At 31.0% G+C, this 24072-nt stretch overlaps 1 protein-coding gene across 1 annotated transcript in view; it reads left to right on the top strand.

Moving 5' to 3' along the window:
* The window catches only part of LOC142327391 (intermembrane lipid transfer protein VPS13A-like), a 250261-nt gene that overhangs the window by 45873 nt on the left and 180316 nt on the right, over positions 1-24072 (top strand). Inside the window, exons 7-11 of the mRNA XM_075370414.1 lie at positions 3781-3955; positions 8381-8509; positions 14437-14581; positions 17655-17877; positions 18458-18679. Of these exons, the coding sequence (XP_075226529.1) occupies positions 3781-3955; positions 8381-8509; positions 14437-14581; positions 17655-17877; positions 18458-18679 (894 nt within the window). The remainder of the gene's footprint in view (positions 1-3780; positions 3956-8380; positions 8510-14436; positions 14582-17654; positions 17878-18457; positions 18680-24072) is intronic.

Raw genomic sequence — 24072 nt, forward strand, 5'->3', positions numbered from 1 at the left:
GACTAGAATGCACTGTAAGACTGAAAATTAGACACAATTTTTTTACGAAGGTCATTCAATAATTAAAGACACAGGTGATAAAGAGGAATGGGAAATTTGAATTCATCACTGAATAACTAATAGAAGCCAGTTCATGCTACCTTGGCAATTAGTTATCATTGATATATGGAGGGATGCACAAAGTGCTTTTGCCATCAAAGCTTTTAATAAAAATAAAGACTGTGAAGGTTGCGCGTAGAGAATTTGCCCCTAGTTTGCTAATTTAAGAGCTACCGTCGTGTACAGTGAACTGAAGCTATTAACACATAAATACGCAATTTTGAGGAAACAGGTTCAGCAATGAAAATGAAATTTTAGAACAAGCCCGCACTGTTCAATTGATTGACATGAGATATGCAATGTTTTTGCTGTCGCATAGTTCAAGTGTCTCAATAATAGTGTTGCAGGAGTTATTTTACCATCCGTACAAGTGGCAGATCAATCAGGAACTAAAAAAAAACGATTAAATTTAATACCCCACCTATCCTGTGAGCAAATGGTTGTATAGATAAAAGAGATACTGTCGGTCAAAGCAGATTTCCTCCTTGACGGATTTTTAATGAACAAAATTTTATTTTTTGGAAACATGAGAATCCTACACATCTACGTCAGCGGCCGCTACTCAGCAAGAAGGTTACCGTGCTGTGTGCTGTGTCATCGTATTGCACAATACGGCCTTATTTTTTGAAAAAGAGGATAGAATTCTAGTCATATCCGATCGATACTTCACCATGTTGCAAAATTTTGTTGCGCAAAAACTACAAAAATTACTAACAAGCCATGCTTCCAACAAGATAAATCAACTTATACACAGCACGAATATGGATGGCTCTGTACGCCAATTGTTTGGAAATCGTATAATTTCGAAAATTTGTGACCTCCATGGCCTTAAAGATGTCCTGATTTTTTTGTGTGCAATTTCACCTTGTGGGGTCACTTTAAAAGCAAAATGTACAGTAGTCGACCTGCTATGACAAAAACTAAAAGTCAAGATCGGTACAGCAATTGCTGAAATTCCTGTTGAAATGTTTGGAACCGTGCAGTTTTACTGCGAGACTGTTGGAATGTCTACATTTAGACGGAACTCGGCTGCAAGATGTGATCTTAAAAAAATAAATTTTGTTTGAATTCGTAAATGGCATGTTTTTTTCTATTTAAATGTTATAAATAGATATATTTAGCATAATTTTTTCTTAATATTATTTTATTTTCAACATTTTCAGCTTCCCTGAATGACCCTATAGAATAAACTGGAACTGTCTAACATTCAAGTTGACACCTCTGACAGAAAAGTCAGCTGCTTAAAAAGAATTTCCATTATTATAAACTTTTATTCTTATTTTAAAATGTCGGCTCTGTTTGAAATGTATACTGCGATAAGATTTTTATTTACTGAAGGTGTAAAACCGGCTGAAACTCACACGCAGATTTTAAAACAGTTTGGTAAATAGTGTATTCATTAACCGTGCAAATTTTTATCACTGGATCGAACATTTGAAATTTGGCAGAAGAGTTACCGATTTTTCATTATAGCGGAAGACCGGTGGAAATTTCGACTGACGCTTTGCAAAATTGTATTAATCATTTTATTCATAAGGACAAACGCTTAAAAACTTAGGAAATTGCTAAGTTTTAAGTGCGAGTTTCGACACTGTCAATTTCATTACCATGATAAGCTGAATTACTGCAAAAACCGGTTTAAGTTGGGTTCCAAGACAGTAGACCATAATCACAAAAACTTCCGAATTCACATTTGTATGGAATTTAAACTACGGTTTTGACGGAAGGTAATGTTTTTTTAAATCGTAACTTGTGATAAAATTTGGATTCATCATTTTGAGCAGGAATCCAAACATCAACGTATAGAATCGCCCGCCAGGAAAAAAAATCAAAAACTACGTCAACCGGTTAAATGACATTAACTTTATTATGGGATTATGAAGGCTCAACTTATTGCGATTACTTGGTAGAACAAGGTACAGTCATCGAGTATTATTGTGACATGCTTGAAAATAAATCGAAATCCGTTGTAAGAAAGAAATCTAATTTTCTCCCAAAAGCCGTACCGTAATTATTCTGTTAAATGATAACTCCCGCTGCCACATCGCTGAAAGGTTATGGGAAGCTATTTAAAGATTGGGTTGGGAAACTCTTTTCCTAATTCTTTTTCTGTTGAACTGTCTGAGAAAACTTAAAGCAATTTCTAGTGTATCTTTATTGATTCAGGGCAGAAAAAGATAAATGACTTTAAAATGCATTAGTATGGTCAGTCACAGATATAAATGACTTTAAAATGCATTAGTATGGTCAGTCACAGATATAATAGTCAAAAAATGTTTGGCATATTTTATTATTACTTGGAATGATAAAATTTAACTCATTTTTTTGAAAAGTTATTTTTGGTGTCGGTTTAAATTTAAATTGTTATTAGTTCCTAATAAATACTAATAACTTCAGGAAAGCTGTGCTTTTAATCTTTTTATTAAACTTGCTTTAGGTTAGGCACTTGCCTTTATTTTATCCTTTTCTATTTTTCTCATTCAAATTTTCAGGTGCAACAAAATCAGCAGGTGTTAAAAGATGCAGTTTACTGAGAATATACTGTCCTTTGTAGATTGCCCTCTTAAATTACTCAGGAGAAATCACTGAACAAATTAACAATCTAAAATATATTTTTGGGAAAAAATTGTTTAATGCCACTCCAGTATATGTTATTAACATTTTATTATGAAAACAAGAAATATTAAGACTAGGAGAATATTTACCATCCTTAACCCACAAAAAAGTCAAGAAAGTTAATTAATCTTGTTGCCAGCTTTTTAGAAAATTGATGTTAAGAGGACAAGTTATTATATTTATAATGTTGAGAAATCTTTGGTACTTTTCAAAATGCCCGCGGCCGATCTGTAGTTAGTGAGTTAGTCGCTGTAGTTGTTAGTTGTTAGATGGCGCCACTGGAAGGAGAAAATAAACAAATAGTACATATTTTTCTTTTTAAATACATTCATTGTACTGTAATATGATTAAAATAATACAATGATTCTGTAATATAATAGTAAAATAAAGTACAGTATCTTTTGAGTACCGTAATTGACGTTTTATCATTTACTGTGTAGCTTAAGAAGAACCTAATCTATATTTCTGCATTAAATATGGGTCTCTAATTACGCGATTTCATTATACGCGGAAATTTTCCGGAACGTAACACGCCCGTAAATTGAAGGTGCAGCCGGCCTCCGTGGTGCGTCTCGGCCTTTCATCCGGAGCTCCCGGGTTCGAATCCAGGTCAGACATGACATTTTCATGCACGCTACAAATCATTCATCCTCTGAAGCCAAACCTATCGGTAAATCCGATGGTAAAACAAAAAAAAAAAAATTAAGGTGCATTGTATAATAATATTTACATAGATATAATCTAACCAAACTTAATCTACACTTGCTTAGCTCGCTAGTCAAGGTTAGTGAGCGTAGGTTAAGTTTGGTTAAATTATAATTATTATATAAATTTAGATTACAATTTTAATTTATTTTCTCCATTCAGTGGCACCATCTAACAACTAACTGGCAACTTACAGCGACTGACTGACTAACTACAGATCGGCTGCAGGCATCTTCTTGAAAAGTACCAAATCTTTCTGCAGCATAACCCTACTAATACTGTGTAATGATGTTTCTTAATTACTTGTTTTATTTTAATTAATTGCTAATGTATACTGAGTTATTATTTATTTTATTGCAGTATTGAAACCAATAACAGCCAAAGTGAAAGTGATAGTAAATAAATCCAATGAAGCTAGAGTACCAAAGCTACTGGTAGATTTTGTACTTCAGGATGCAGCTACGCAACTAACCAGGCCTCAGTATCTTGCCATAATTGAATTGGTTGATTCACTTAAACGTATCAGCATCAACAGGTGATTGTGATCTTATGATATAATGGATGGATGTTGTGTGGGTGTTTGTCTTGGTATTTATTTTAGTTGTTTTTATCAGGAATGGTACCCAAAATCATGAAATTTATCTTAGGAGCTAGTTTGTTTGGGAGTTGTAACTATATTTGAAGGAAAGAGAAAAGTGATTAGTGGTAAAAATATATTAAGATGATACTTTTTGATTAGATTTTAAGAAAGGTTTACTGGAGTCTGTTTAATTAATTATTTCTGCCTGTAAAGATTTGGGACACGAGTTTTATGCTTATGATTGTTTAAAAATTTACAGCAGTAGGAAGTAAATTAAAAAAAAATAAATCTATATATATTTAAATACAAAGTGTATCACAAAGTTTTCCTGGGACTTTTATAATCTGTTCTACTTGTGAAAATAATGCAAAAAGTTTATTTAAACATTTTCCTAAATTGCTTTGTTTGAGAGTCATTGCTACTGCTAGTGAAAGATTTTGCTTGAATTTCAGTTACCATAGTGAAACGATATTCTACTGAATTTCTTACGACGTTAATTAAGGCACAGAATTAGTGATCACTAATGGTTTTTGACCAAAAAATCGGATAAAATAGCTCCCAGAACTGTATCTGCATAGTTTTTGAGAAATCTGGGGTGAAAACCAATAAATTGGGGTAAAAAACCCTATTTTATATGTATGACGTACAATACATTGTTAGATGGGTAATGAACGCCTAGAAATTTTAAACAAAACTTGTAAAGAATTTAATTCTGATCAAAATAGTGTAAAATAAATTGAATTAAACCAAGAAAGGTTAGAAAAACTTGAATGTTATTTAGATACTGTATTACATTTGGGTGGATAGTATATACCCACAAAATATCTTTAAATGATGAAAGATTAACAGTCTCTATTCTCATGGATAGAGTTATCTTTAAAGTATCTAATTATATTGAGCAAACAGTTGTATATTTACTATGACTCTTCACCACTAATTTTAATTTGAGACAAGAAAAAGTAAACATGACTCTGATCATATTCAAATGCTTGTTTTCTTAAATAAAAATATTATTTTTATTTAAAAGTAGTATTTTTAAATACAGTACATTTATAATACTTTATAATTATTTTTTTAAAAAGAATAACAGCAAACTAGTTCCATAAATTAAATTAAAGTTAATTAGTGTTTTTTCTGATTGCATTTTTTATCCTTTTTATTTTTATTACATTTTTAGTGTTTTTATTTAGCATTTAATATAAATAAATATGTAATTAAAAAATTTATTAATCTTAAATATTATCATGTAAATATTTTTAAATTAAAAAAAGATCATTTAAAATATAAGGAAATATATTTCCTTATGAAAATATATTCCATAAGGATAACTATGGTTATATAATATAAGGTCATGTGTTCCAATTTTCTCAATAAAAAATTAAAGTGTTGGTAAAATTTATTAATTTCTATTTTTTTATGTTAAGAGTTACTATATCTAGAGAGATGAAAATATAGAGTAGGTATTTTTTTATGATATTTCATATTTTTTTCATGCCACTTTGTGTAAGTTCATGGAAGTTTTTTGAGTTTGCAGAAACTAATACAATGTCTTAGTTTTAAAAGATATCAAGTTCAAACAAACATCAAATTAATCTATGTTAACATAACACTATATTTTTTGTCCAATCATATTTTAGCCTATGCTGAAGGAAATTGCTCAAAAAACTAAAGGAAAATCTAAGATATAAAAACACAAAATCTCTATTTTGGAACTAATATTTTTGAAAAAAAAATAGATTTTCTTTCAAGTTCTTGATGAGAGCTGGGATGTAGATGCTTCGTATGAGACTACTTCCAAAAAAAGCCTGAGGTATGGAAGTCATATTCCTATTTTTAGAGGTCTCAAATTATAGTAATTTGTATAGAATTGGCTATTATGTTTTTCAAAATATATAATTTTCCAAAGTGAATGTTTTTTGTTTTTATAATTTAAATTTTCAATTAGTTTCTTAACCTATTTTTATCTTCAGTATAGGTCAAATATGGTCTGTACATAAAATATATTTTTTATGTAAATTAATATGGTTTTTGTTTGAAAAGTCAGTTTCTATAAACTTAATAAAATTGGCCATTGAACCTATGCAAAATGGCCATCCAAACAATTCCTGTTTCCAACTCTGTAATTGTTATAAAACTGATAAAATTTTATCAGTTGCTGCTACTACCTTTGGGTGATCTGAAAATTGATCCATATTTGAGTATTTTGAATCTAATTATTGTTCAAATTTGATAATTTAATTTGAGAAACTTGATGATATTTATCAATAACTTTTAAGTCCTATATCAATATCATATCCTTAACTTTTCATTTATTAAATTCTAAACAATGTTAATACAATGAAGAGTCTAGGATATTTTGTTTGTTAAATGCTTAGCTGTAGAATCCATGATCCATAATATACAAGAAAATTAATGCCAAATAATATCTACAAATATATTTATTATCTTTTTCAATGTTTATTTGAAATTCAAAGGCTATATAATATATCTGAAAACTTATTTGTTGCTTTATAAAAATTAAAAAAATGTATTTTTTAAATGAAAACACCTTGTTTTCAAAATACATGGAATTGTGGTTCAAGATTAACTGTAGGTTTTCTGGACTAATTATATGGCTTTTTACTCAGTTGCGGACAGAATTTTTTTTAAATTTCATATTTGTCTGTCTTAAGTGGTTGGGAAATCCTTTTAGTATGGGGTTGAACGCTATATTTATCTGTCTTGCTTATGTTCATTTAATGTGCTGTTTTGTCAAAGTTAGTATGTGTGTTTAACTATTATATCTTCAATAATGACTGTAATTATTGAAATCATATCTTTTTTGTGTTATGTATGTAATCTTCATGATGTGGTTAATCTTTATGTGTTATGTATGTGTTTATATGTCTTGTCTGTTATGTATGTGTATATGTCTTTATGTGTTAATCTTTTTGTGTTATGTATGTAATCTTCATGATGTGGTTAAGTGTATACTGTTTTTATGAGGTAATTTGGAGAGTTTATTCTTTTGTTCTGGGCAGTACCTTTATTTATCTGTTGTATCTATGAATGAATACTGCCGTGTGTTTGCGGCTCGATCAGGATATTGAGAGATTGACAATTGAAAATGTTTATATAATTACAATTTTTTGGTTTAAAAACATAAGTAAAACAAGACAAATCAATAATAATGAGAATAGTAATTATAATAATATGCCACAATAATAAACAATTCACAATAATTATTAGAATAATGACAATAATAAATAAATAATGATCATAGTAATCACAATCACAACAACAATAATAATAATAATAAACAGTGGTTACATACAAAACACAATTAAAAGTAATTGTCAGGATTTATTTGAAGATAGATAAATAATAAAAACTAGAATTCAGTCCCATTGACAAAAGTATTAGCATGACTGCTAGCTTTAACACTTTTAACCACTAGTCTTGCATTAACAGCAATAGTACAATAGACTTTTCGTAAAGTTCTTTTACGAAATACCTTTGCTGTTCACAAATAAAACTACCTTAACGATTTATGAATGAAATTTCGTACATTATATCTGTCACTTGTAGTTTTTTAGTAATTCACTGAACCATTTCTTGTTTTTGTGTACTGGAATTACTTGTGATGTTACCTTAATTGCATTGAATTTAGTTCACACAAGAAATTTTCTCCTTTGGTGACCTCGCAGAAAACTAGAAAACTCTCGCTGACTGACATCTCACAGAACTCTCTTCGCAGACTTACATCATAACGTCTCGCTTAGAGTGATTTCGCAGAACTCATGTCAACTGGGCTTCCCACGAAGTATTTATACTTCTATCTTCTTTACCTGCTGGACCGAACCCAACTTGAAGCGTGAGAATGATCGTCCACCCTCATATGTTCCCATGAAATTCCTACCCTGGTCCGCTAAGTCTTCTCACAGAACAAACATCTGCTTAGGTGTGTCAGTGACTAGTAGTACAAAAAATTATTGTTAAACGGACCTGTTACCTTTACTAAAAGGGTTTCTGTTACTCCCTTTTTGGAATCCTCCCATTGTTATATTTTCTACTACTTTCTTCTTAAGTGGTAGGAATCTGTTAATCAGGTCTGTTATACCAGTCTTGTTACACTATATACATAGTTTACCTGATCTTGTATTAAATGCAGTCAATTAGTATACTTCTGAGTTGTTGTGCTGTATTTGTCAGTGTTTTGTTGTACAATCTTGTCAAAATTTTTATGATTTATGATACTAACTCTTAATTAAATTAATCATTCTTTACTGTTCTAGCTCTGGAAGTCTCTTTTTGTCATTATTGGAGTGCAAAATATAATAGTTGATTTTCAAGAGAAATTACTGTACATGTGTTTTGTGTAACAATGTTTTATTATTACAGGAAATTTCGTCAGTATCATCCTGGTGTTGTGGTTTCTAATAATGCAGCTAAATGGTGGAAATATGCATATACAGCATCAGTTGAACAGCGATTAAAGCCCTACACATGGCGCAAGATACAGGCACACAGGTTTTTATTTATTTATCCTCTTAAATAGTTAAATGAATTATTTTTTCCCTCCCTTTCATTTAGAACAAGTAGAAACTTTGCTTTCTTGTCTGGGCAGCGTCCATGGGGGACACTTTGAGGTTCACGCCTGAGAAGATTTAATTAACTTGAACTGATATCTGTCTACAGATACATTGAGTTGTGTATAGGTATCATTCCTAAATAGACTATTTCTAGTACTTATTATTGCATGAAAATAAGATTAAATTTGTAAATAAAAAATTAAAAAAGACCAGAGACTAACCGAAAATTTAACTTGGTTAACTCTCTTAGTATGTTCAGTGCTGAGTATGACTGGTTCACATCCTTATTTGACTATCTACATGATTAGAGACAGTATATGTCCCTTCTACATGCTAATCTGCAGTGCTTTCGGAAAGTTGCTGTGCAGTTTGTTTTAGAATTATGTGGTGCATTCTGTTCTTTTGGTGATAGGTTGGTTGCCCTTTGAGTTTGTTGGGCATTGCTCAGTATTAAAGCATAATGTCAGTTGTTGAGTTGTGATTGAACATGCTTTGTTTTTTCATATTGTTTTGTTTATCAGAATCAATACTTGTGAGAAATGTAATGGTTTTGATCGTTATCCTAAAAGAGAGGGTAGCTACTAAGACTACAAAAAAGATGGATGAGTTTCAGACCGTCCTTAAACAAAAGAGGTCGAACCTGAATATTTGAAATATAAAAGAAACAACTAAGGAGTTTGTCATATTGCTGACGACAAAGAGACTGTGCAGGTCATCTCAGACTCAGCAGGTCATTTCAACCCCCAAACAAGATGATTAGCAACACTCAAATCACAGTTGGAAAAATATAATGCTAACCCATCTCTACCAATTCATGCCGATATAGATTTTCTCAAACAGCACTGGAGACTAAAGTCCAGACATCCACCTGTAGCAGCCACCAGTCAGGTCAACAACCTCTACACAAAGGATCACTGGACATCACTATGGCAAGGTCTGAATATCACTAACTCCAACCTTGGGACAGATCCAACTCTGAGGGTACCAGGATTTACCCTTCCCAGAAGACAGTGGTGTAACATCAACAGGATTCGGACAAATCATGGTATCTGCAATAAAAGCCTGACTCAATGGGGAGCTGCAAAAAGCCCACAATGCGACCAAGTGGAGCTGAAGAGCAAATGATCGCCCACCTGGCCCTGTTTTGTCCAAGTACATCTTTTAGAGGCTGACTACAAGACATCCATGGTCTTACCCCCAAAGAATTGGTATGGCGACCCACTATGACCTGTGTTTTTGATAAAAAGTGCAATAGATATAATATCGTTAATAATATTGTTAAATTATTGAAAAAATTACAATTTTTGTAATTTTAAGTTCATTAGAATATATATATTAAAAACTGCCTGATGACAACGAAGCTGAATTGACCGTATACCATCTGCTGGTGCGGCGTGAGGTTGCTCATTTTCGTGGGGGAGCGCATTGTCTTTGGAGATACTGAGGCCAAAGTGCGTCAAGCCATTTGTAGTTTAGGTATGGGTAAGGCCCCAGGCCGATGGAATAATGTGAGAGCCCCTTGTTTGCTGGGTAGGTGTAAGCGTAAGAATTATCACGCGTATTTTCAGTAAATTGTTTGGTGGATGCTTCCTGGTTTATTGGAAGAAGGGGATGGTTAAATTATTGTTTAAAGGTGGCGACATGAATCCCACAATTAGTTCGTCGTATAGGGCCTTGACGTTACTACCTGTTATTGGTAAGGCTTCTGAAAAGGTTCTATCCCTTAACATAAATGAGAGGTTAACCTTGCATGGCTTATTGATAGAGAAAAAGTACGGGTTTCGTTCCGGAAAAGGTACTTAGGATGCCATATTCCGTGTGATGATGATCAGTGAGATGAAATATGTCCTGGGAATTTTCCTAGACATTTCAGGAGCGTTTAACAATTTGTGGTGGCCCTCGGCAATTTATAAACTGCAAAAAAGAGAATGCACTGTGAGTGAATTGCAGGTCATGCAAAGTTACTTCAGTGATCGGGATGTGCTGTTCCACGAGGACAGCAATGAGGTAGCCAAGACGCTTTTCAAGGGGTGTCCCCAGGGCAGCGTGTTGGGTCCTTTGTTGTGAGTGGTGGAGTTCGATTCTCTTCTGCGGCTGACGTTACCTAACGGGTGTCGCATTGTGCCTTATGCTGATGATAGGCTCCTGTTGGTCGAAGAATGCTCGTGGAGGGAGGTTGAGTTCCGAGCCACTCAGGCTTGCAGGATACCTCAATTGTGGGGTCATCAACCTAAGATGACTTTCAGCTTGGAGAAGACCACTATGATGCTCCTAAAAGGCCGTTTGCAGTGAGGCGGCAGGCTCGTGATTCGATGGCAGGCCGCACATAAAATACGTTCAGCCTCAAAAGTACCTCGGGGTGTTTCTCGATGAAAAATTGCAATCCAAAATCACCTTCAATACGTCGCAGAAAATGCCTGTAGTGCCTTCTTTGGTATTCGGCGTGTGGTCAGTCCTGATTGGGGTCTTAATTTTAAGACCATGACTTCTGTGTAAGGACGACTGCGAGGCAATTATGCTATATGCGGGCCTGTTTGGGCGGATAGGTTAAAGTTTAAAAGCTATCTGGACTTACTGTTGAGGGCTCAAAGCCTTATACTTTTAACGATAGCAGGTGGTTATTACACGATTTCACAGGATGCGATCTTGGTGATTACGGACGTGAAATCGAAAGCGGCAACAGCGTTGTCACCAAGAAGTTAGGTGATTAACTTCTGACAAAGTTTGGGAAATTGAACAACATGGTAATGCTTTGTGGTAGGCCAGGTGGGATGAGGCAGAGGGTGGACATTATACGGATGGTCTGTTTCCTGATGTTTTTAGTTTTCAGGGCACCTCTTGGGTACAACCAAATAACTATGTGGTGCAACATCTTTCTGGGCATGGCGCTTTCTGGGACAGGCTGCAAAGGTTCGTCCCGGTGAATTCAGGATTGTGTCCTCAATGTGGACAATTGGGGGATGTACATCATGTTCTGTATGTTTGTTCAAAGTATAAGTTGATATGCACGGAGACTATGTCAGCTCGATATTATCGGATCAGTGCTGGATTTCCATGTCAAATGGCGAAACCAAGCCAAATGTATAATAGTTGAGAATTTCATACATTATTTGGCAAAAGAAAGGATTGCCGAGGGCATTTAGGGTGCTGCCTGGGCTTTCTTGCATTCTTCTTTTGTTTATAATTACTAGGTTTTTGTTTGTTTTATTGTAATTGTGTGTTGAACTCACTTCTTTTACATTCAGGTAGGGTAGTGGTTTCAGTTCCTTTCCTTGTTTTATGTACTCAGTTTTGTTTGAGACTAATGTAAGATGTATTTTGTTTTTAGTTTTGTTGTTTTTTAGGGATAGTAGTACACTGATGGGAATGTCACTTATGGCATTTGCATCCTGACTTAGGCAAGAACAAGGTAGAGAAATTCCTTTTGCTGAGGATTTGAAGATGACCTTTGGTAAAGCCCATAAGGGCTAGGTATAGAAAGGGTGGTGTGACTACTGCAACTTTCACATGGTGGGTGTCTTTCCGTATGGAGTCAGGATGTACATAAAACTGTAAAAAAAGAATTGAGACTTTTTCCCTGTAAAGTAATGTGTGTTCAAGAACTGAAACCTACAGATCATCTCAGTAGACTAAATTATTGTTAATGGTTGAAACGTTTTATTGACCAAAATTCCATATATAACCTTGACATACATTTTTTACAGATGAAATGTGGTATCATCTGGGAAGGTATATTAATTCACATAATACACAACTGTGGTTGACAGCTAACTCCATGAATTACATGAACAATCTTTACACGAAGTGAAAATTGGGGTCTGGATCATGTGGCAGAACGCGCATTGTGGGTCCAATCTTTTTTGAAAATACAGTTAATTGTGATTGTTATTGTGCTGTTTTAACAGACTTCATTAGTCAGTTAACAGAAATGGAAATCAATCACGATTGGTTCCAACAAGATGGTGCCACAACACACACAGCTAACAGGTCAATAACTTTTTTACGAAATGTCTGGTGAAGTATTTTGAGGGGTTTGTGGCCTGCATGATCACCTGATCTGACTTCACCAGATTACTTTCTATGGGGGGCAGCGACACAAGTAGTGTATTGCAACAGACCACCATTAACAAACTAAATACCACAATAACACCATATGTATGAGACATTCCAGTACATCAGCTGATTAAAGTGTTTGAAAACAAATTGAAACATTTGCAGTGTTGTATTGGTGATGGAGGTCACTTTCAACACCTTTTATAAACTATCCCAGTTATTGTAATATCTGTCTCTGTAAAATAATGAAATAAAAATACAAAATAATAATAAAGAAAGTTTTGTCATTACACTTACATAACTCCAGTGCACAGCAACTTTCCGAACACTTTCTAATCTAATATGGTTGAGCATTTAGCAGTCTTACTGAACCGCAACTAGCTACTTATTAATATATGTAGGAAGGATAGTACTTCCTTATAACGTTTATTTTGAAGAATGAAATCTAACAAAATAATTTTTTTTTGTTAAACTTCTTTTTGTCTTTTTTTGGGTTATGGTTGTTGAAAATCTATAGGAATTGTAGAAAATTATACAGAAAAAGTACAACAATTTTATGCTTCAGTTAATTTACCATTTCATATATTATAGATGTTTTTTCCAATTAAAAGTAATTAATATTGTCAACTAGTATTGCAATTATTGTTACTTACCCGGCTATAGCGATATGTACAGCTATAACAGTTACAACTGTAACGGGAAAGTATACATCGGTAAAAAAAATTAAGAGAACAGGTTTTTTTTTAAATTTTTGCCTTAAGGAGACATTTAAAAAGAATTTTAACAAAATAAAAATTAAATAAATTGTAAATGATCTATGAAAAAAAATGTATTTCAATGTTCTCAAGTCCTAAAAATCCATTTTTGTCAGATGGGGATATTTGTGCATATGACAAGTATGTATGTTGTTGGCCTGTATTTGGTCTTTTAACTCTAGACCCCATTGACTGATTTTCTTCAAACTTTGTAGACTGCTACTGCCTTCAGGGGGGAAATTAGAAAAAAAGTATTAAATTAGAAAAAAAGTTGGGGGGTCTTTTGGTTGAAATAGAATTTAAAATTTTTACTGGGGCACTTTTGCAAAAAAGTTTCTCACAAAAGTTGAACAATATTTATCGAGATCACAAAATCAACAATCTTTTTAATATTCACCCCCTCCTCAAAAAGTTCTAACACAATCTTTATATTACTATTTTTCCAGTACAGATGTACAAAACTCTATTTATTTTAATCATTTCTTTTGTCTAAAAATGCGCGTACATTGCTATTATTTTTAATTATTTGGTTAAACTTGAAAAAATATATAAATACCCATAATATATGTAATATATTTAAATTAGTGCCCTATGTAACAATACTGTCAATCATGTATGAAACTGCATAAATAGATGACCTAGTAATGTCATTATTACTTTTAAACATCATGAAATCTACACATGAATATTATGACATCAATAAAATCAATGTCATAATCCTGATTTACTTATCTGATAGGAAGGATTTGTGGAGGTTTGTTTCTCTTATTCCATTTGATATTTGTCATATCACTGAATTGTTATAAGACCTTTACACTTAATGAATATTTAGTTTAGATTATTTGTTCTAATCTAAAACAATATTAAAATTTATAAAATATACAAGTAACATTAATTATCTGATGGTTGATTTTCTTTATCAAAAATAAAATAAAATAATTTTTATGGATATTTCTGAGTGGAAATAACGTGTAATATTTAATTTATCAGGCTCTCTCATTATTTTACTTTGTGAGTGTATAACTATAATTGAGAGTTTTGGAAATTTATTTTCTAGGGAAAACTATAAACGTTATCGTGATGTGTACAAGCAGACTTTGTTACACCCTACAGATACTGAACTAAAGTTAGATTTGCAACAGTTAGAAGATCAGTTGGATGTTATTGATATTATTATTGCACAGGAACATGCTAAAATTATGGTAAGTATAATCGTTACATTGAGGAAGATTATATTCATGACAAGCTTTAACCACTAGACAGAATTTATTATTATAAATAAAAAAGTACAAATTAGTTTGATTTCATCTGGAAGTTTGATCTAATGAATTATATTTTATCAAGGGCATAATTTTTACTTGACTACGTCCATAAGAGAAGTGGAGAAGTGGTAACTATTATGTATGTTTATTTGTTGTTCCCTTCTGTAGCTTCACTGATCCAACCAAATACAATCAAGTTTTGGGTAGTAACAGGTCTTTGGTCTGGAAGTAACATAGGCTATATTGTCTTATCTAAAGGGAGGAGTGCTACCTTGGGGGACAAAATTGAAACATTTATGCTATTTCAAATTTTAATTTTAGTATTCCATAAAAGAATAGAAAAGAAACACTTTTTATTTCTTGTGATTTTTTCTCAAGATATTAGCGAAAAATGTACTTTGCAAAAAGAACCAGGAATGTATCCCGGCTAGCACCCGCCTGCATGGTGTATGTTGCAGATATGTATTGCATTTCATTACTGTTGATGATGTAGTATGACAGGTCAGAATCTGTGCTGAATATCTCTACTTATTATCATTATATGACAAGTTAGAATCTGTGCGATATCCTTACCACTCATCAAATATTGAATTTGAGTAAAATAATAATTTAATTAACCAATACACATGCACCTACCATTACACGCACCTACATTATAATTCACTAACATACAGATTTCTATTTAAGTAGCATGTTTTTTTTTTTAAATATGTACCAGTTTCATATCTAGATGGTAAAGCTATGGTGGTAATAGATGGTACCAATATGAAATGATATTTATGGAAAACAAAAAAGTGCTAAATAAAATAACTATTTAAAAAAAAGAATTATTAACTGTACGGTAATTTATACAGAATAATTATGAAAAAAGAACAAAAAAATAATTAAACAAGTTTTTCTCTCTTTTCTTACAGGCATTTTTCCTTTTTTTTCAGGATTCAGTAAGTTAGTCTGTGATGTGAAATTTAATATTACTTTTACATTTTATGTTGTAGTTGGGTACCTGTGTGAGATTGTGACTTTAATGGCCTCCACTTTGTTAAGACTGAAAATTAACTAACCTGAAAACAATATAAAATATAGAAGTAATATTAAATTTCACATTGCAGACTAACTACCCTGAAAATTTTCTTATAAGGAAAGAAAGAAACACTTAATGATTTTTTGTTCATTTTTCATAATTATTCTTTATGAATTACGTGTACAGTTGGTAATCAGTGAATTTTTTTTAATAATTATTTGATTTAGTAGAAAAATTTACTATTGTATAAGAGAAACATTGTATGTATAAGTTGACTCGGTTATTAGTATTTTAGAGTTATTGCTACATGCCCCATACAATTGATGTTTATTACTAAAATTATTCATCACAGTAAAATTACTGTTCGTGGAAGCTTAAGCTGTAGTCTTTTTTTTTTTTTTGATGATGTGAAACAATTCTGCTACAGAATTCACAGCTGTATTTGTGATATTTATGGGTCAAGAGTTACAAATGATAACAAAGTTAGACAGTCGTTTTGAGGAGGACAAATAAAAATATTCATGGAAAAAAAGGTCGCCTGTCTGTCCAATGTCATGGTGATTGGTGGAAGTAAATAAAAGAATTTATAAAAATCATTTTTATAATTTTAATATCCTTTGAATTTCAAATTGTCCCAAAGTCATTAATTTATTGTTTTGACTGAATAACTGGATTGTAGAAAACTGCATATTAAAGGGAGGTAAAAATATTAACTAATGTTCACAAGCAATAATTAGTATATATTTGCTGAAATTGAGTCATTGATATGATATCAATGACTCAATTTCATAATTCAATTATTAAAGACAATAGCAATGCTACAATAGTAGCAGTCAATGCAGTGGTCCATTTAACATCAATGAAGGCAAAAAAATTTAAATAAGAATAAGCTATCAAAAAATTTCAAGCAGCTATTTTGTGGATCTCAAAAGGAATCTTGTTTCTAAATTTTGTGATTGCAAAAAGAAAATGTGACATTAATGATTGGTTTAAACCTCTTATATGAGAATTTTTTATAGATGAGATATACTATTAAGTTTTAAATGGCTATGGTAATGTTTAAAAATTCTCTTTAGTGTTAAACTTTATCAAAAAATAAAAACCCACTTCCTTCATAAAATTGTAAATTACATTATATTAATAATTTAAGAACTTTATAAATAATCTGTGCAATAATTAGGAAGCTTTGATAAGGAAAAAGATAAACAAAGGCTGAATTTGAAGAAAGGGGTAAGTTACAAATCTTTGAGATAGGCTTAAAAGTAGCGATAAAAGTCCAAAGGAAAAGTTTAAAGCAAAATAAAAATTCAATGAAAGAATAGAAAGTTGATAAAATTTACTAATGACATTATTTTTTTTTTTGTATAAAACTAATATCTTCTAAAAGAGATATTGAAAAGCGTGTAGTCAATTTCAGAAATGTACATGTTGAACAGAAGTAATAAAGTATTAGACAAAGGTTTATAATAATAAGTTAAATATTAACGTTGAAAAACATAATTGTATGAATAAGAAGTATGTATTTATAATTTTTTTATTCTGCTTGACATTTTGAACAAAAACCTCTTGAGTGAGTTTTTGTATGATTTTGTTCTTCCATTGTTGTGAAAAGCAGGAATTGGAATATATGAGTACTTGGTTGGAAATATATCTTTGAATATATGCAGTCAGTAATGGTTTCTGTTAATTTTATTTTTTTAGAGCTTTAGTCATATTTAAATAACTTTAATAGTACTTAACTATATATTATAATAATCATACTTAAATAACAGTTAAAGATAATGAAAATTTGGGATTTCAAATTCAAAATATGTGCCCAAGCATGATTTATTTTAGATTTTAAAAAATATTTCCTGTTAAAAAATGAAACACCTAAATATCATGATTTATAAAACTAAGTAAATTATTTAGAGTTATATTATGGCAAAAAAAGTACATCAAACAAATTTATTTTGGGTTTTCCAATTATGTTTAAAATGCATACTTTTACAGTTGCATAGAGAATCACCTGAACGGGTTACTGTTTTGGAACATGGAGACAGTTGGTGGAAAGGGTGGCTTGATGGTGAAACTCGTTTGGAAATGAAAGTTATTGCAGATAAAGAGCGAGGTCTTTGGGCACAGTTATCTCCATCTGAAAAAGCAAAACTTTATAATGCAATTGGGTATGTTGAAGGTGGTCCTGCTTGTGCTGAGAAGCCTAAACAGTATATAGGTGAGTTAATGCCAGTGCAGCATTCTATTTATTTCATATTAAAATTAATTCATTTAATTTAAACTTTGAATATTTTTTTAAAATTAGATTCTATTAATTTACCCCAGTTCTTTTTAATACGTGGATGATTTGTTTGTTACATTAGATTTTTCTGTTTTTGATAAGTGTCTTGATTTCAACACGTTAGTATTTCCTTTGTCTATTATAATGATTGAAATTCATTTTTGTTTTGTGTTTCCTTTCAGTTTTCACATTGTACAACCCACTGTTTACTAACTAACCCTAGATGCCTTAAAATATATTCTATTTAAAACTAGCTCATTTTTTAAGTTTATGCCATAAATTCATCTTTTCTCTGAATAATCTTTAAATATTTTCATTTGAAATTTTAACAATTTATTTTCAATGACCTGTATTACAATATTTGAAATATCTAAGTTTTTTCTTAATTTTATTATTGTACTTTGGTTTGCTTTTGTAAAATTTTGCTCTACATTTATTTAATTATGCATTTATTTGTAATTGTGCAATTGATGTGATAAAATTACCACAAACAATTTTTTTTTGTATTGTTTTACAGAACATAAAGTCAACATGACATTGGCTAATTGTTGTCTAAGTTTAATTAATAGAGGAAGAGAGATATTGGTAGTTACATTAGCACAATTTTTAGCAAGTATTGAAACAAGGCCTTCAGCTAAAGCATTTAAAATATCAGCCAGAGTTGAAAGTCTTGTTGTGGAAGGTGCAAGTGTTGAACATGATTTGGTTCCGATTATTACTGCTGACAACATATTGACTGGTATGAAAACAATTATGTAAATGGTTATATGTATATTTTTATATGGTTGTGTGTGTATAATTGTCACCTTTTCCAGTTTTCTATTGGTTTCTAAAAATGCTTACTTTCTATTGTTTAAAAAAAAATGATTTCTTCTTGATACTGTAAGTTTGCATTTGAGGTTGCCTGTATGAAGGATGAAAACAATGGAAAATATGAAAATAAATTATCTTTCTCTATTGTCCATTGTTTTTGCACGCTTTTCCAGTGTTGAAAAATGTGTATTTAATTATTTAATTAGTTTGAACCTTATCAGTGCTATACCAGTTTTTAAAATCTAACATAGGCATCATTTGTAAGGTATATTATGCCAATAGTTACATAATACTTTGTTCATTTCCCAATAACACATCAATAATTTAAATTTAAATTTATACACATTTTAAATTTATTTTAATTTAAATTCATATACATTAATTAATAAAAATATATCTGCCAGAAACATTTATAGGATAGGTTTACTAAATATACTTACTACCTTTGGCTGATACCATATTTTTTGTGGTCCATAGGGTCCACACTAGGATATTGTTTTCTTGTAACACTGGCATAGATATAATAGTTTTGTAGTATGTATGTCTTTATCTAGCTGATATGTTAACTTTATTATTATTCTAAGAGGAAAAGAAGCTGTCCACATTACTCTTGGCTGTGAGTACCGTTTTAGTGGTACCTAAGCTTTGTATGGCAACTGACAATTGTGTGTGTGTGTGTGTGACACACACACACACACAGACACACACACAGACACACACACAGACACACACACACACACACACAGACACACACACAGACACACACACACAGACACACAGACAGACACACAGACAGACACACACACAGACACACACACAGACACACAGACACAGATGTATAGTAGTATATTATTATATTAAAAAGATTTCGTGGATTAAAACTTTTAAAAAATCACTTTCCTGTAAATATTACTAGAGTGGACTTAGCCCCTTCTTTTCTTGCCCATCATATATATATTCAGATATTCTATAACTTAAAATTTGAACCTGGGTTTGCAGCATCATGGAATAGCTAATTGGATGTTACATGAATTATTAATCCATATTGTCCCCTATCTCAATAATTTAAGGATTAGTATTGGTTGGCCAATTGTTCTTGTGGTTGGTGTGCTAGCTTTTTTTTACCTGGTAGGGTTTGATTCCTGACAATGAAATTACTGATAGATCTTTTTCACCTGTGATTTAATTATATCGTCTGCATTAAAATCTGTATTAAAGCATACTAAGATAATAATATATTTTTTTAAAAGGAATTATTGTGTTTTAATGTTTCTTATTTTTTTAAAAATAATTTATAGGTACATTTTATGTCATAGTATTTTGATTGTTTTGATTCAATTCTCCATTCTTTTCTAGTCTGAATTTATCTTTTAACTTCAGAATATTTATCCATCCAGTATCACCTGCTTCTTTTACTTTTATTTTTGTCTTCATTTACAAATTTGACACCAAATTTTCTTTTATTACTAAATTAAATATACTTGCATGTTTTAACAGATGTACTATCGATTTTTAAAAGATTTTCTTTTCTTTTCAGCAGTTCACTTTCAATTTCTTTGTTTAAAAATATATCAACTTATTTAAATTTCTTTTGTAAGATGAAATTTTAAAAGTATCAGTTCTTTGCCATTCTGGCTTATCTGTAATGTATTTTTTGCTGCCTTAAAGTGCTACACTATGTCTAAATATTTAAAAAAATTAACATTTTTTAAAATTTCTTAGTGTTTGAAATAAAATATTTGGTTTAATGATTTTAAAAAGTAGTCTTAAGTTTGCATATGTGTGTGTACGAGTATATGTTGGCAAGTGTGTGATTTATATTTTTAATGTATAATTATTTTTTTTACCTGTTATATATGTTTTTAATGGTAATATATTTTATGATCCAGTAGAATTTTTTGTTTTAGTATCGTATAGTTGCTATTTCTTTGTATTTACTGTTAACATTGTTGGGTATCAGTTTAAAAAAAAAAAATATGCTGTTATTGGTATTATAAATATGTTGTTGTTTGTTGGAGAGTATAAACACATTTTTTATGCATGATAATGTGATTTCATTGTCTGAGCTCTCTGTATTAAGTGGTGTTGAAAAAGTAGAATATTAACGTTAACAAAACCTGATTATTAAAAAACTTCCTAACTGCAGTTGATTAATTTGACTTTACCTTTTAATTACTTCTACATTTGATAATGTTTTTTTTTTTTTAATAGCCATTGATTATGTCCATAAAGACAAAGTCATTCTTACCAAATCATACAAATATCAAGGACACAATAATAAAAATAAAATCTCTAAACATCTTTCACACTGATCCTGTAATTTATCTTAAAACGCTCTTAACAGAATGCAGGGAAGGATCAAGGATAAGGTGAAAGGCTAAACAGGAAAAAAGGATGACTTGTTTACAGGAAATGTGAAATGACAGAAATACATGCATAGGAATGGTACAAAGTTCATCTCCACACACAGGTCTTCAATTTTTGCCTGCTTACACTCCTTAAGAGATCATGGCATTTTAATTAGCCCAAATGTATTCTGCTACAAAAAGGTTTTCCTTTAGTTACTAAAGAGTTACATGAAATAGGAATTATCTCCTAAATAAAAGCCATCACTCATCATCAGAGGTGTACGGTGTCTCCAACTGATTTATAAATTCTACCTTACTGCCCCTTCCCCATTTAGTCTTATATGAGGCTCTCTGGAAAATAACATATATTGAATTATACACAAAAAAAAAAAACTGATAGAGATAAATTATCAATGTTTAACTATATTTTTAATTAGTCTCTGGCCCTGAAATTAAGCCACTTGTAGCATTTTATAAGCTTTCAAATTACATTTTAGAAAAGTTGTTAAGACTGTAATTTGAGCTACTTTTTCACATCTTGTTGTGAGTTATCATTACAGGAATTAGAGAAAACTATTTCTTCATGTTTGTGAAGTGATGGTAAAATCACTACGATCACTAGATAACAAATTTAGGTTGTAAGAAAAATGAATAAATACTTCTGAAAGATCCTTTTTTTTCTTTTGGCCTCCTGAACCACCACCAAGGTATTACTTCAGAGGGTGAATGAGGATGATATGTATGAATGTAAATGAATGTAGTCATGTACAGTCTCAGGTTGACCATTCCTGAGATATGTGGTTGATTGAAACTCAACCATCAAAGAACACCGGTATCCACGATCTAGTATTCAAATCCATTTTAAAGTAACTATATTAGGATTGGAACCTTAAAACTCTTGACTGAAAGATCCTGAATTCAAGTATAGTCAGGTGTGACAGTTTTCATACAGTACAAAATTCCATATTCTCATTCACAAGCTTTGAGTTTGTATGGTGAATTAATAATCAACCAAACCAAACAAACTTCTCATTTGAATTGTTCTGTAAAATTTTAAAGTTTGATGCACCCAGCAAGTGGGTAAGCAAGTCATGCAACTAGGCATTGTCATGTAAGGAAATATCAGAGCTCAATATGACAATGTTTGCTTTAAATGGCCCTTCTTAACTTCTTTCTTCCATCTATCTAATACACTTTCAAATTTATTGTTATACCACATTTCATGAAGCAATCAGCAAGACTCATTTATCTCAAAAGAAGTTGTTATGATTTTCCTGCAGAAAAAGCTTTAGTGATACTTTATTTAGTACATTGGTAAGTACTGTTTCTTCCATTAGTTGATTTTTGTCTCTAAATTTATATATAAAACCCATCTCCTTATCCATAAAAATTTTATTAAAATATCATCACCTTCAATATTTTAATGTTCAAGAAATGTTAATGTCATCTTCATTTATTGTGTCTTGTGTTGATGTGAAAGAAATTCAAGAATCCTATAAGACAACACTTTTAATAACTGAGCATAAATATGATCACTTAATGAAAAATTGGGGTAAGAGATCTGATGAAATATCATTGGTTATCTCAAACTGTATCATCAATCTTCCTTATCATTTCAATGGTAAACTGGTGCTAGAAATGAGTGATATAACAATTAGCCAGCCACTTTTCTGTTCATCATAGATACTGGCCTGTCTACTAGTATATACTGCTATTATCAGTTGTAAACCATTGTCTCACACCACCTTTATTTATTACATTCTCAACATAAATTTGTGAAATAAGAGGATTTTAATCTCTTAACAATTTTTTTTTTTTTTATTTGAAAACATATTACTGTTTTTATTCCATAGCTCGCAGGATTCTTGTTTACAGCACACATTTTAAACAGGTTTATCTATGTTCTATGTGTTACAATGTATAATTGATTTTCAGATTGTAATCTTACTGTATTTTTTGTCAAATGAGTTAAAACGTAATTAATTATTTTCTTATTCAGATAATAGTGGTATCTATTTTATTTAAATAAATGTTATTTTCTAACATTTTAAGTTTGTACTGTCAAATTTATGGGTATATTTTTCTATTCTTTACTTTCTTGTTTGTTATTGTACATAATGAAGGTTAGATTATTGTTATTGTTTGTCCCACTGGGTTGGTCTAGTGGTGAATGCGTCTTCGCAAATCAGCTGATTTTGAAGTCGAGAGTTGCAGTGTTCAAATCCTAGTAAAGGCAGTTACTTTTGTACAGATTTGAATACTAAATTGTGGATACTGGTGTTCTTTGGTGGTTAGGTTTCAATTAACCACATATCTCAGAAATGGTCAACCTGAGACTACAAGACTACACTTCACTTGCAATCATACATATCATCCTCTGAAGTAATACCTGATGGTGATTCCCGGAGGCTAAACAAGGAAAAAGGTACTGTAAAAAAAGAAACACTCCTTTCCTAGAGTTTTATAATTCTTGATGTTTTAAGTTCCCATGAATCCAAAAATACAAATATCTTGGCACCTTATCTAAATTCCCATTTAGAAAATTGAAGTTTCATTATCTTTTCTTACCTTACACTGGTTCAATTTGTTAGACTAAATAGGTAATCAATAATCTATAGAATAATAAATCTATAGAATAATTATTCTGTAGTTATTAATAATCTAAAATCAAAATAGTTTTATAATCAATGTATAATTGTTCAGCTTCAAATTTTATGATAGTTTTAAGACTAAATGCCTTAACAAAAATGGTTAAATTTGGTGAAACACCTGTAAACTTTTTTCTATTTTCACAAAACTAAACATTTTTTGTATCTTCTTGTGTTAAGGAAATGAATAAATAAAAAAAATAAGAAAGATCATAATGGTAAAAGTAATTTTTTAATTTATCAGTGAGGAAGGATTGAATTCTAAGGTCCAAACAAATTCTGAAAAAGTTTTTTTTGTGGTAAAGGTTATGTAATTTTAATAC

This window comes from Lycorma delicatula, chromosome 7 (assembly GCF_047948215.1).
Source record: "Lycorma delicatula isolate Av1 chromosome 7, ASM4794821v1, whole genome shotgun sequence".
In the NCBI taxonomy this organism is placed as follows: Eukaryota; Metazoa; Arthropoda; class Insecta; order Hemiptera; family Fulgoridae; genus Lycorma; species Lycorma delicatula.